Source organism: Falco naumanni, chromosome 12 (genome assembly GCF_017639655.2).
Source record: "Falco naumanni isolate bFalNau1 chromosome 12, bFalNau1.pat, whole genome shotgun sequence".
In the NCBI taxonomy this organism is placed as follows: Eukaryota; Metazoa; Chordata; class Aves; order Falconiformes; family Falconidae; genus Falco; species Falco naumanni.
The window spans coordinates 20,495,918-20,510,157 of NC_054065.1; the positions used below are offsets into that span (position 1 = coordinate 20,495,918).

Here is a 14,240-nt window from a genome sequence, read left to right on the forward strand (position 1 = left end):
AACAAGGTGCTGCTACTGAGAGGGAGGCCTAGAAGCCTGCCAGATCTGCAAGGAAACAAGTGCATCTTCTTCACAGCCACTCTAAGCCAGCGCACTTACCTTGCCTGCAAGGAAACTGCTGGTAAAGCATGCAACGCCAAGAATCCAGGAGTAAACTAGGGGCCAGTAAAAAAAACTGTAGACAAACAGTAGACAGTGGCTGAAACTTTTCTGCAAAGCCTCGTTGCATCAAAAGGAAATTCCCATTAACATAAATAAGCTTTTATTCAGGCCTTATACAAGAAAGGAAAAAGGGGAAATAAAGAAAAAAGGGGGAAATACAGAAAAAAAAAGAAAAAAGCAGCACAAAGGTTAACAGTAAAATTCAACTTCAAATAACGCCTATTAATTCACTCTTGGAAGAGAGTGTAAAACCCAGCAATTCCGGGAAAGCAAGCAGACAGGTAAGACCGATGAAAAACACTGCAGGTGATAAAAGAGAGCAAAGATAGGGCAATATAAACCACCTGAAAGGCTGGAATTGGCGCTTCCAGGGAGTCAGCACAGACTCAAGCAATGACATTTAGGCAATTTATTACTTTCTGTGAATCATATTCTTAGGGCAATATGCGAGGTTTTCAGAGGACCATAATAGTAAGTAGTGAAAGGAGTAGTAAAAAAAAAGAAAAAAAAAAAGATCAAAGAAGCCTTTGTAGATTAAGTCAGAAGTACTTACAGAGAAGAGCAATTCAGGAGACATGAAAGCTACTGTTTAGATCCTTCTGAAATTTGAAGACAGTGACATAAAAAACCCAAAATCCTCCTGGTTTCCAAAAAATATGCATCAAAATGAAATTCTCAAGGAATACACAGGAGTCTCCTAGAGGCATGTGAGAAGCCCTCATCTTCGATTACTGATTTCGTCAACAAAGCTAGACAAAATATTAGAAGGACGTATTTTATATCACACTTTTCCTCATTTAGACAGACCTTGAGGTAGCCCCACAAATCTGTGCTGTAATACTCTGCTCTTCAGCTAGCAAGTGTATGCATAACGGAAAGTCTAATGAGTAGATTTTATATATAAAGTCTATTTATATATATATATGCATACATACACAAAGTAGATAATAGTGACTAAATAACAAAATTATCCGGTTCTCTAAATGGTCATGAATTTAATTCTTAAGAAATCATTACAATAATCTTATCTTGCAAATTATTAGTGACTATTTTTTAATCGGTCCCACCCCCCCTAGTTTGAAAAAGCAACATGAAGTGATGCATCAAATCCCTCAGCTCAGTTCTACTTGTGTTTAGCAGCTGAATCTTAACCTTCAAATGACTTCCAAGCAAATGATAAACCCAAAAAACCTCCAACTAGCTTGGCCAAGGAGAACTCTAATAATATACAATAAACTACCACATCCAGAGTACATTTATTCATCTGTCTTCACCTTCTAGTTACTTGACCAGTGAAGTTATGCTTTTTAATACTACAAATAGCTTCTTTCCCACAAGCTTTCTGCTTTCAGGCCTGTGTCCAAGAACTCCGTAGGACCACTAACCTGAGGGACAAAGGCTTAGAAGCCTGTTTCTAATTTAAACCAGTGCTAACAGCACCAAGATGAATACAAACAAATTCAGCCACCATGCGCAGACCATTACATTTGAAGAAGGAATTCAAACACGGCTGCAGGTTTGCCGTCTCTCACCCCGAGCGATGTGTCAATGCTTGCTGAACCCGACAAGCCGACATGCACTGACACTATTGAGCGGTGCTGCAATGCAAGCCACACAGTAAAAAAAAAAAACAGATGAGAGATTTGCCTTGGTTTGGAATGGTTTTACTGCTTTGCCTTGTGATTTTTTAATAGATCTTTGGTTATTAGTTTTATATAACTAGGTAAGTAAATCATAGTTAAACCCCTGTTTTCGCATGTACCAGGTGACATTAAGAATCTAGGTATTAACCAACAGTCACCATCTGCATTGAAATAATTCCAGTTTAATATTATACTCTAGCTTTTTATTAAGAAAAAGGACTCAAAAAGGAGTGCTGGACACAAGTGCAGTAAGACTGCATCTAAATGCTCCCTTCTTAAATAAAATCATGACTTCAAGAATCCACGACAAAAAATCCCGAATACCAGTTTCTTTTTCTGACAGTATCTGTGGTTTTTACTGCCAAACACTGTGCCTGAATGACAGCAAGCAGCCCAATAATAATGAGATAAACAGGATCTCCATTTGCCCTCAGGTGCATAAGCACCTTCAGTAAGCATGTGACAGAAAATCTGTGTCTGATGAAAAAACCTGATCTGTGGTGGTTACTGAATGTTGCACACTCGGTGGACAGGGCACACTGTCAGCAGGGTAAATTTTTCCATTGTGTGCTTCCCAATTGCTCTGTGAAGCTAGAACTATAGTACTAGTATTAAACTAACAGAAGAAAAAGTACTGGAAACTAATAAAGTGCAATCTAAAAAGAAACAAACTTAGGAATGCAGTGAATGTTTTTCATTAATGCTTTCACATATGGTTTTTATTGCCATCCAAAAACATCTAAGTGTTTCTTATTACTTTATAATAAGTGAACAAGTGATTCATATACAGAGCTGCTATCACTGAAAACCAAACTCAAACACAGAACCTCAGTGAAAAAAATTACCTTTCCTCTTAAAATAAGCCAGGTCTTCAACTTCTGGGTATAAAAATACAAATACTTTATGATTAATACTTCAAAAATGTCTCTGCTGAAGTGAAAAGCAAGATGGCTTTTATAGGCAATTATAAACACCTGCTGGTAAAGGATTTAGAACAGTAACTTTAGTTAGTGTCCTTTTAATGCTTAGTAAGCACCTGTTCATTTCACCCACAGCTTTACTGGTTTTTCACATAATTTTAATACCTCCTAGTACTGGATTTTATTGTAAAAAGTTTGTCCTGGTTTACAAAGCTAAACGAAGAAGCGTTCAAAAATAAGTTGAAAAACCTAAACCCCAAAATCTCTTCATCAAATATATGGAAGTGTGTGTATTTCCCTCATTGCACTGGCATCACCCAAGTGTTCCTGCCTGCATTACCTCTGCTTCAGCGTGTACCCAGCTGCGTAAAGCCAGGACTAACCTTAACGTGGAGCAGATGAGGCTCAGCCCAAGCGGGAGCGAGAAAGGCACAGAGGGAACAAATGGGTACTGAGGCAGAAGGTAAGCGAGTAACACCGGTAACACACGCGGCCTGGGCACGGTGCTACACAGAACCTGAAGGGCTGCCTGGGGGCAGCTGCAGGGGAGAACTGCCTGGGTCTTGCTGTCACCCACACGCAACACCTTCAGCATGCTCTCTGGGGACTCCATACCAAAGGCGATTCAGACGTCAAAGCTAATGTCTCTCACTGCTGAAGCTAAGGTCCTCACTCGCTCCTCAAGCCTTTCACTTGTACAGCTAACACATGCTATCAACAGAAATCACAGTGAATGTGCACAGATGGTCACAACACAGATAATACTGCAGTGACTTCTGCTGCTCAAAAAAGAAGATGCGCAAAAACATATTTCTCTATATTTTGTGGTACTGCACTATACTGACAGGTTCCAAAGCAGTTTCTTTAACAGATGAATCAAAAAAAGGAAACAAACTGATTCCAGGATGTTCAAAGCTACACAGAATTGTCATCTTCCATCCCGTTACCCCATGCAAACACCTTCTGCTGTGATAATTCGTGGTTGCACTACGTTTCCAAACTTGTTTCATGTCTGTATAAAGACAACGTATCTATATAGATTTTCTTTGAAGCTTGACAGTTTGCACACCGGCAGTCTTGCCAAGAGCCTCCTTCACACAGGTTCTAGGAAGCGCACTGACACAATTGTTAGCACAGGAGGTGTGTGCCGGGGGTGGGGGGTGCGGGGGGGTGGGTGCGCAGTGTTTCACACACAGCCCACTGACAAGAGCAGTTCAAGGGAGCTGCTGTAACTTAATGAACACCGTGCTAGAGACTGCTCGGGTCTGGCAGCAAAGGCTGGCAAGCTACAAGAGAGTGTTAAAGCAGCTGTAACTTTTCACACCTTTGGGTTGCAGAGCAGGAAGGTCCTGCCCAAGCGGCATGAGCAGAGGCTACCCTTCATCCCACCCTGCCCGAGCCAACTCTGTCCGGCTGCACAGGATTTACCTCCACAAACCATGTTAACTGCCTGTGCCATGCCAACCTCCTGACCCACTGAGTCAGGGTGCCAGCTCAAAATTGGTTATTTACGTGGCAACCAACAAGTACAAACCAGGCTGAAATCAGCTGCCCTGAACAGGACATTGCACTACACAGAACCGGCTGAGTATTGCTAAACGTATACTGGAAAGGATGGAGGGACCCTCTGCAACTACAGTAACCAACAGGTGGTTACTTCTATGGCAGTAAACGCAACCCAAAACCTAACAGACCTTACGCACACACACAGACACATACTCAAAAGGCTGTCAAAAGATATATTCATTGGTCCATAAGAAACAAAAAACAACCCAAAACTTTGCAGGCTAAATCCTGCTAATTCTAACTTCATCCATGTTAAAGGCAGAATGACGTTCTGCCACTATAACATGTTTAAAATGTTAGTAAATGCATTTTCTACGACAAGACTTCCTCTCCATACACTTGGGGCCACGTCATGTGCATCGTATTTCTCTTTCATTCCAGCTGGGCTCAGAACAGACTACGGCAGCACACACATGGAAGGTGCCTGTTCATCATTCAGCAAAAGTTCACATCATCTGCAGAGTAACACAACGGATAGCAGGGCACACATCGAGGCCACGTAAGTTATAGCTACCAGGATGAGAAAATTGAAGGATGGTCCATTCTTGGCAGAACACACAGAATTGTAAGCAGCACATTGTAAGAAAAGAATTAGTATTCAAAGTGTTTTAGCTGTATGCAACCTCATTTTGTGAAAAGTTGTGTTTGCTAGAAAGGATGTTTTCAATGTAACAGTTTAATTCTGGGAAAGCTAAATTGCATCTGGTCTGGACAATACTGATTAGTTTTCTTTTTACGGTAACCATTGCTGCACATATGTACTGTTCCACAGCTGGAACACTCCTTTCTTTGTTCCTGATGCTTATACATCCTTTCACACCTCTTGTCTTTGAAGGATGCTTTTGGTAAGTAACAATATAAACTGTTTTTAAATCTGTAATTTCTCTATGAATTAGAAAAAGATAAAGCAATTGGATTCAAGTTGATTTTGCTTTCATTACAACAATTCATATATTAAGTTCCTAAAAAATTTGAGTGTTTTTTTCTTTTTGAAAGAAAATCCAGAGGAGACCAAATGTAATCAAACCATGTATAATGTAATCTTGCTTACAGCACAGAATTTTGAGATTACAGATTTGTTAATTAGCAAAGAAGCATGACAGAAAACCTCTGTACATAGATACATGTTTTGTAAAGCATGCACTTGGGTTACATGCTTCAGTTTTGAAACTGCATGCTTCAGTACAGTTTGCAGGACATCAAAGCAGAGTAGTTTTGCGGCACTAAAAGTGGGTTTCTTTTGTTGTCATGTCCCACCATGTTCAGATAGACGGCTCCTTTTTCTGTCTGAACAAGCCAGCAGCAGCAGGTAGCCACAGAATGCAAGATTAATCAGTGCAAAGATATACATGTTAGAAGAGACTAATTTTTCATTTTAGGAGGCTGTATTAAAACCTTCAGTCTCTGTTCTTGTCTAATCAGAGTGTATATGTTGTAACATTGGCAAGACAGCTGAGATAAAACAAATCTTTTAGTTGGCAGTTCTTAATATTCTAGTATCTTGGGCAACAATGCAAGACTTATAGAACCTTATTTGAACACATATTCTTCTCTGAGGAAATTATGTGCGTAGTAATTTATTTTAGACTACCCTCAAATAATCCCTACATAGACTGCGAAGTGCATATGCATACATATTTCCATAACAAGAAAGCTGAAATATTTATTTAAATGCTCAAAGTTTTTAAGAGATCGTGCACCGATGCTCTTTGATGGTGAAAAGCCAAATAAAAGATTTGTGAGAGCGCTAAATTAGAAAGCAACCAAAGGGCATAGGTTAATTCTTACCTTGGCTGTTTTTTTCACGAGTTGACATTTTTGCTGGTTATGGGACAGAAATAGAATATCTTAAAACTATTTCTAAAGTCTCACTCATACCTGCTTGGATGAAGACTGGCACATAGGTCAAAACTTTACATTTTTGTTTTCATAAGCTCTCTCTATTTATGCACATACACACAGAGAAAATAATCAAAAAGGCTGGCTGTTTTACAAAAGTAAAACGAATCCTCCCACCACCCACCGAAAATTTCTGTCCTTCCTAAAGATCCAATTTGATGAGGCATTTCTCCATAATTTCAAAGATCCTTATATAGGTCTTGAGTAACATTTGGCCAGATGAATTCTTGGAGTAATTATTAATGCTATTTTAGTTCTATATCCCTGTTTCATAAGCAGATGTCCCAGTGTATTCATTTACAGGAAATACTATTCAGTCAAAAGCCAATCTTTTCAACTTCATCCAGTTTTTAAAAATAAATATTTTTATTTACCTTGGCTGACAATGACATCTTTGTGCCTGGCAAAAAAAAAATAAAAAAAATTGTTAATAATATGTGAAATGCTTATCAAGCCCATACCATCAAGTTCTTACACATTATTGCATTTGGCAATCTCATCAGATTCTGTGTACAGTGTAACTGTAGTATAGGATGCTAGATAACAACTGTGGTCACTGCCGTGCCTTTTTACCCATGTATTATTTTATGCAGTTCACTGTATCTTTTGAGTCATGTAAAAGTCTTTGGCCCTATAGCAAGGGTTCCTAATAATTACTGTAATAACAACAAAATACAAAAAGCTCTTAAAATTAAATTATGGAGGACATATTCCTTGTGCATGGAAAATTCCATTTTGAGAGAACAAACTTGTAATAACCAAATGTTTTAAGCTGCCAAACACCCTCAGGCCTGCAGGCAAGGCATTTAACACCTGTCAAAATAAGCTGTCAGCACACAACAACATAAATTTTTCTAGGAATTAACCCTGTTGGATGCATGGATTAAATATTAGCAAGCTGTGGTTTCATTCACACTGGATCCATGCATTACTGGATGTACAACACAAAGTCTTCAAAGCAGTGCAGTTGAGACTAAGAACTAAGAATGAACTACTGACAAAAAACATCAGTCCTTTATTTCTGAAGAGGGAAGAAATACTAATTTCCAGCTTCAGAGCTACTTCTTACCAGAATAACACTCCTTGATGGGAGAATGTATTGCACAAAAAACCCTCTTGAATTCAACTCGAAATTCAGCAGAAAGGTATGAATGGCATCCAGTATTTTTAGCTGGATGGAGGTCAAATTTTTGTAACAGTGACAAAGGGTCAAACATACGCATGAGGAAAGTCATCTCGGACTACTGGTAGACTCACCCTTCACCACACTCCACGTGAAAAATTAAAACTGGATTCCCAGCCTTGCCTGAAGAACACTGAACGATAGGCTGCTGTGGGGTGGGAACCCTCTTACTTCTTACGGCTTTATCAGGCTGATTTACAGCCAGTGCTAACTTAAAGACTGAGCTTACTAAACAAAGTTCATATCCTGGGCTGATAACGCAAAGCATATGTAAAACATTTCTTTCCTGGGGCCCACATGAGGGGCTGAATTCTGCTCCTTGCACAAGACTCTAGTAACTTCAGGCAGATGAGGCCACCATTTCTTCACTGGGAACGACAAATGCAATATAACAATATGCCTTTGAACAACACTAACCAATTCTTTTAGAAACTGGGCACATAGGATGTGATGAAGAAATTCGTGTTAACGTGTGCTCTTGAATGCAAATAGTGCTTGTAGGGTTAAGTCTGAGCTAAGACCAAGGTATACAAACAGCCAGCCTTCAATCAGATGAATGTCTACAACTGATAATGTTCGAAGCCTTGTTTGTTGCCAAATCCTTTAAGACAAAATATGAACAGACAACTTTCTCCCACAATAATGAATCCCAATCTTTTTCCTTGTATGCTTTTTTGTTAGATACCTGATTTTTTTCTACATTAGATTGCAGAATGGCATCATTTAAAGTCTTTTAGAAAATAAGTAGAATCACAGGAAAATGCACCAAGATACTCTATTTTGACCATGCCTGAACCATTATACAAAATGTCAGTAAGAGTGAAATTTATTTTTTACTATTAGAAAACTTGAGTATACCACATTGTGAAAGATATTTTGGTAGCATTACAAAAGCCAAGAAAAGAAAGCTGATAAGTAAAAATCAAGACAGAGGGTTTTTTCAGTCCAAAGTATTACCTAGCAGCATCCTGCTGCAATCTGAATTGATTTTAAATTCTAGGGACTTTTAGATTATATTTTTAATTTTTAAAAAATATTTCAAATTATTAAAAATTAAAATTTTAAAATAAAATAAAATTTAAGTAAGAATAAATAAGATAATAAAAATTAATATAAAAATATAAAAATAATTTAATTAATTAAAATAAATTTAAATTCAAAGGGCTTTTAAATTCTAACAATGAAAATCAATTCTAAAAGGAAAAGAAGTATTTGCAAAATACGTCACCCAAAATCCCTCAAACACAGCACTTCACTGCTCTGCAGAACTCTTCAGGCTAAGCATAAGGCTTTTAGTAAATGTACCGATATCCACACCCAAGATTAATTTAAGATGTTTTTGTTCTACCCATTCCTAGGAAAGAAGGAATGCACTTGCACTACTCTTGACTCTAAGTATGTATTTGACAGTCTTATATGCAAGCTAAGGAGAGCGCCTACAGACACAATCATAACAAGACTGGTAATTACTCTGAAAGCTCTGAAGAGTTTTATTTGTCATAGTGGGAGGGATTTTCAAATAGTTTTGCCTTGGACTAGTTAATGGGTACTCGAATGAAGATTAATGAGCAGATGTATGAAATCTGCAGATAACATCAAGCTGCAAGAAGCTGCCAGCACACTGTGGGGATCTCGGCAAACAGGAGAGGGGTCAGTCAAAGGATCAGCACATCAATTTCAACAAATTCAGCGAAATAAAGTTAAAAAAAAAAAGAAATTAAGTGAATATGAATTGGGAAGCCCAACTGGCAAAGAATACTGAGGACAAGAAGTGGGTAACAATAGGCGTCAACAACAAAAAGCAAACTCCTGTCTCTCTTAACGACAGGAGTAGAACTAACTACTCCGTGCTCTTCATCCTCGGTGAGGCCTTCACTGGAGGCCACAATCTGAGAAAACCTGCTGCTGAAGAAGAGCATGAGAGGGATGATGAGCACATCACCTCCTGCAGGTGAAGCTGAAAAGAAGATCCTGCCTATTACCTAGAACCTGCAATCAGGAACCTGTTAAACAGGTAACTTGAGAGACCCACCTGAAAAATAGTAAGAATATATTCTTACCGTTACAGTCTACTTTAGAAACACATACTATGTCAAACTCAGTAAATTAACTTCAAGGAAATAAGACTGATTTGAAAATGCAAGTGTAATGAGGGAAAAAATGATTGGAAGCTTCACAACAGTGGCATTAAGCCATAAATCTTAACTCAGTGCATAATTCTGCTAATCCAAATGGCTACCATTAAAACACATTTATACTCAAATCCTGTATTCACATTTTATAACGATTTTAAGATTCCATAGGCACCTAGAAGCACAACATCGGCAGGTTATGTAGATAATTACTCCTGGTAAAAACTGTCTTAGCATATTCATAAATAAGTTCATTAAAATTATGCAATTTCATAATATTTTGACTGTAAAGTTCACTTGCTTTTATGTACCAAACTGATACATACTTGTCTGCATTCTTTGCCACTTTGGATATTAATTTAGATGTCGAGGCTACTCTCAGCAGCTTATTACGACTGTCATCGGAACTCTCCCAAGCACTGTGAGGTTTTTCCGCAGTCAAGGATTTCTTTATGCTAAAAGAAACAAAAATGTATTTTAAAATTACAAGATAATAACATAACAATAACTGGAACTGGTACGCAACGAACAGATCAAGCAGCAGGAGACAAAAGCAGAGCTAGGTCTTCCTTCAAGCTGAAGCATGAAACAGGAAAAAAAGATTAGTCAAAAAGTTCTAACTGGATGAATGAAAACAATTGAGCAAGACAGTTGCAAAATGTCTTATCCATTCCTTTCCATTTCCAAATGCTCTTACATAAAGACTTGAACAAAATAACTCTATACTTCATTATTATATTGCTAACGAATCACAAAAGTGGAGAAAAGTGAGTCTACAGTATACTAGCCTTAAAGAATAAACAATTTTTTTTAAAAATCACTACAGAAGGTAGGAAAGAAAAGTAGAATTTTTTTTTCCCTTCTTGATTAACTGTTCACCAGATTTAACACACTGATTTCTGAGGCAGAACAGTTCTGTAAGATTAGTTTCATATGGCTGTTTTGCAGACAGCCCATTCTAAACCACATTAGTGGCTTTAATCTTCTTAAAACAAACATCCGCAAACTTTTTGCATGAATAAGGCAAGCTACGTTTGGCCCAATACTACGGAGGACTGAATCCATGAATTCCAGTATAATTTTTCAGCAATCTTATTGTAGCCAATGTACATTAATGGGGACCTGCATGTTTTGCAGTCACTGGTTCATTAATTTCATGCACATTTTAATCATGGAAAACATGTTCAAAAGTGATCTAGCCCAAATTATTCTTCAAGCTGGTCTGCACGTGTCCTGCTAACAGTATCGTACTTCATCCCGTCAGAAATGCTTTTTGCAGGAGTAAGTCCTGAACTGCAACCTTAGAAACGGCAAGCAAGCTCCTTCCACAGCACCTCAAGAAGCTGAAAGATCCTGCGACAAACAAGTTAATCAAATCAAGTTAAACCATTAGGAGACTACAAAAGGCACCTTTTTTTTTTTTTTTTTTTTTTCTCGCCACACTGCAAAAGATTAGTAAGCAAGACTTCAGACAAACATCTTTACAGTGAGATACCAGGCAGGAGAACAGGCCACAAGTTCAGCTTCAGACAACTGAGAGTTTGTGCAAGACATGGAGAAGGAGCCTTTATGGAGTGTTATGACATGCATCAGTCAAGTGAAAGTTTAAATATTTATTAGAGCTGTGAATTCGAGCAATGCAAGACAACATAATCTTGTGAACTACAGTAAATGTCAGAAGAATAAATTTCATTTGAGAGTTTGTTTCAGTCTCCTAGAAAATTTCACACCATCCTAAACAAGGTGACAATGAAGAAAAAAAAAAAAAAGAAAAAAAAAATCACATGAAGTGATCTGCATAGTTTTGAAACTCGGAAGTAATCACCCAAATCTTAAAATCCATTTCCTTGACCTTAAAAAGCTATCTAAAAAAGGAAAAAAAAAACCCAACAAAAAACCACCACAACAAAACCAAACTACCAGTTTTTTCTGTGCCTAATTCCCACTAAAATGAGTGGGAACACAGAGGCAATCCAAAATAAAAGTCTACCTTCACTCAGGTCAAGCAGTTCTATGATTTGGGTGTAAACTCAGAACTTCACTCATGGAAAGAATCAGAATAAAAGTAAACAACCCTGCAACTTAGCAGGAGTTGAAAAGAGAAGGGCCACAAAAAAAAAAATTTCTAACTGCAGTCACTGTATAGAATAATTTAAGAGGGAAAACTCCCAAAGGAAGACTTGCAATGATATTTAAAAATTGCTAATACGAGTTTTAGAACACAGCCATGTGCAAAATACACAGCACAATTCAGCTATGCCAAAGCCTGTGAAGTGCATTTTGAGAAGGATCAATTCAGAGTCACCATTAAATATTTTAGAATGATGACTGATTAGAGGTAATCTACCGTATAAGAGTTTCAGTCACAGAGAACAAAAACACCTCTCTAATCTTAAAAATTTACTCAAAGAAAAAAAATTGCATTTTTACATATGGTCTGTTGCAATGCACAGGGAATGCATCTTCTCTAGCACAAAAAGTATCAAACATTTAGTAACATGATCATGAGATCAGAACTATTTCACATGACTTGTTGTCAAATATGAACTTGGTATCATTACAATAATTTTCTAGTTCTGTACTGTGGTACTGTGAAAACCTTTTAGCTGGAGCAGAACTCTTGCTTTCTTGAGTTTGCCTGTGTGTTTGGAGAGTCTGTGAGGAGGGCTGGGGAGAAGGTGATGCTTGAGTTTGTGGACTTTGATCATTAGAATGAGATTCCTCTTTTTTTTCTTTCTGTCCTGGAGGTTTTTCCTTCTTTTTTTCTGTACCGCTGTAAAATAAAGTATAACATGGGGGGAGGGAAAAATAAAAATGAGAACAAGCAAATAAAAAGGTGGGAGAAAATGTCCTCTGTAAAAGATGGGAGAAGCATGTAGCAACTTACTGTATATAATCACCAAAAGAACACTTTGATTATTTACACACTCTCTTCAGGTTAGCATTTGCTGAAATAGGATTTGTTCACAAGCTCCAAAAATCAAAAAGGTGAGGGAGGCATGGAAGATTATTTACTTGTTATTACTATACCGTTGCACTAAGTTTACTCTGATTTTAAAACAGATACAACTTAGATTTGAGTGTGTTCCTCATTTGCAGGTGTTTCAACAACATTCGAAGCCGTCACAAGTTGATGCATGAAAAGTCCGCCATCCCTCAGAAAAAAAACCCATCCTCTGGTTCAGCTCACCGCCGACCTTACCGTGCTGCCAGCCGTGCTTCGGGGCAAGCGAAGGGCAGGAGTGTGACTTGCACCATTCTCTGATCAGCTTAAGCCTATAAAGAAGGAACTATACTTCTGGCACTGTCTTTCTGGACACGCATGGTACCGCTTATCTTTGCCCTGTCACTGAACGAGTGAAATGCTGTTGCTGGCCCCTGGGCTCTCCCTGGCTGCACCAGAATTCAAAGAAAATTACCCCCAACAACTCATCGCTATATTGATCTGTAGTTGACTAACATCAGACTGTCTTGCCACTTCTTTAATGTCTTCAGTAAGTGACAGCTAAGAATACATCTTAACTTCATATTGCTGTATTTACTAGGTTAACATTTGAAACAGCTTTAAATACATCATTAACAACCATAAATTCATTAAAATCCAAAGCAAAGATCCATTAAGTAAACAGAAAGATTGATTAAAAGGCTTTTCTATAAAACAGCGTGCTTTGCAATATACTGAGTCACACTAACAATAACAGGACCTGAAAGAGAAGAGTATTCTGTAGTACACAGCCTATTTTTTTTTTTTTTAAGATTAAAAAATAATAATATTCCATGGTAAATTTCTCAGCGAACAAAGTAAGATGGAAACACCAGCTAAAAAAGAAAAAGAGACTTTTTCTCTTAGGTTCAAAGTAACCTGCAAAGTAAAAAAGAATCAGTATCTTTCTGAAGGGAAGAATCCAGATTTCTATTCCCCCACATCAATTCCCCCCCTGCTCTGAGCCCACCTTGACTATTTGTGTTTTCATTCACCTTTCCCCCAAAAGCAATTTAAAACAGTAAGACAACATAAAAAAAAAAAAAAAAAAGAGTAAAAATGGGCCCTTGATTTTAATACAACATTCATAAGACCCTTTTTTGTTTCATTTGCTATTTCAATTAAAGTATATCATCTACCACCAAGACAAGGCCCTCAATGCTTATATGAGTTCAACTTTTCTAAATGCTTGCAAAGAAGCACTGAAGAACAGGTCAAAATGTGAAAAATAATATAAAACCCAAAATACATTTTGTAAGGATCACTCAGGATTATTTCTGTAAACCATATTAACTAGTTAAAAACCTCATATAATCCATCAAAGTTAATTTTCTTTTCAGAAACACAGATGAAACAAAACAGAAAGAGCTTTCACATTTCTTGAGGGTATATATGTGATCACAGAGAACAAAGCATGAAGAACTGTGGGGTTTTGGTTAATAATTTATAGCCAGAAGTCCTTAATTAACTAGAAGCATAAAAATTATTATTTTTTAATCAGAAGACTTAGCTTGCATTGCTGGATGCAAAAGCACACTACATGATCTTAATCTCTTCACAGTCTGCGGCAAGAATTGCATTATAGTGAAATAAATTATTGGAATCTTATCACTAAAGAAAACAAGAGTCACTAGTCCTTCTCCGACAGGTCCAACCACAGACCCCTGCACTCACTCTCCCATAAACACAGGATTTCTCATAATGAAGCCAATCTACTAGGACAGAGGAGTGTTGCTTTTGTTTTTTGGAGGG

At 37.6% G+C, this 14,240-nt stretch overlaps 1 protein-coding gene across 7 annotated transcripts in view; it reads right to left on the reverse strand.

Moving 5' to 3' along the window:
- The window catches only part of EML4 (EMAP like 4), a 162,774-nt gene that overhangs the window by 43,836 nt on the left and 104,698 nt on the right, over positions 1 to 14,240 (reverse strand). For 4 of the 7 annotated variants that reach the window (XM_040611569.1, XM_040611570.1, XM_040611571.1 and 1 more), the window contains exons 4-7: positions 12,105 to 12,278; positions 9,832 to 9,960; positions 6,565 to 6,590; positions 6,080 to 6,112 (exon numbers count right to left, since the gene is read on the reverse strand). In XM_040611569.1, coding sequence (XP_040467503.1) covers positions 6,080 to 6,112; positions 6,565 to 6,590; positions 9,832 to 9,960; positions 12,105 to 12,278 — 362 coding nt within the window. The remainder of the gene's footprint in view (positions 1 to 6,079; positions 6,113 to 6,564; positions 6,591 to 9,831; positions 9,961 to 12,104; positions 12,279 to 14,240) is intronic. The other 3 variants (XM_040611568.1, XM_040611572.1, XM_040611573.1) reach the window with 3 other exon arrangements.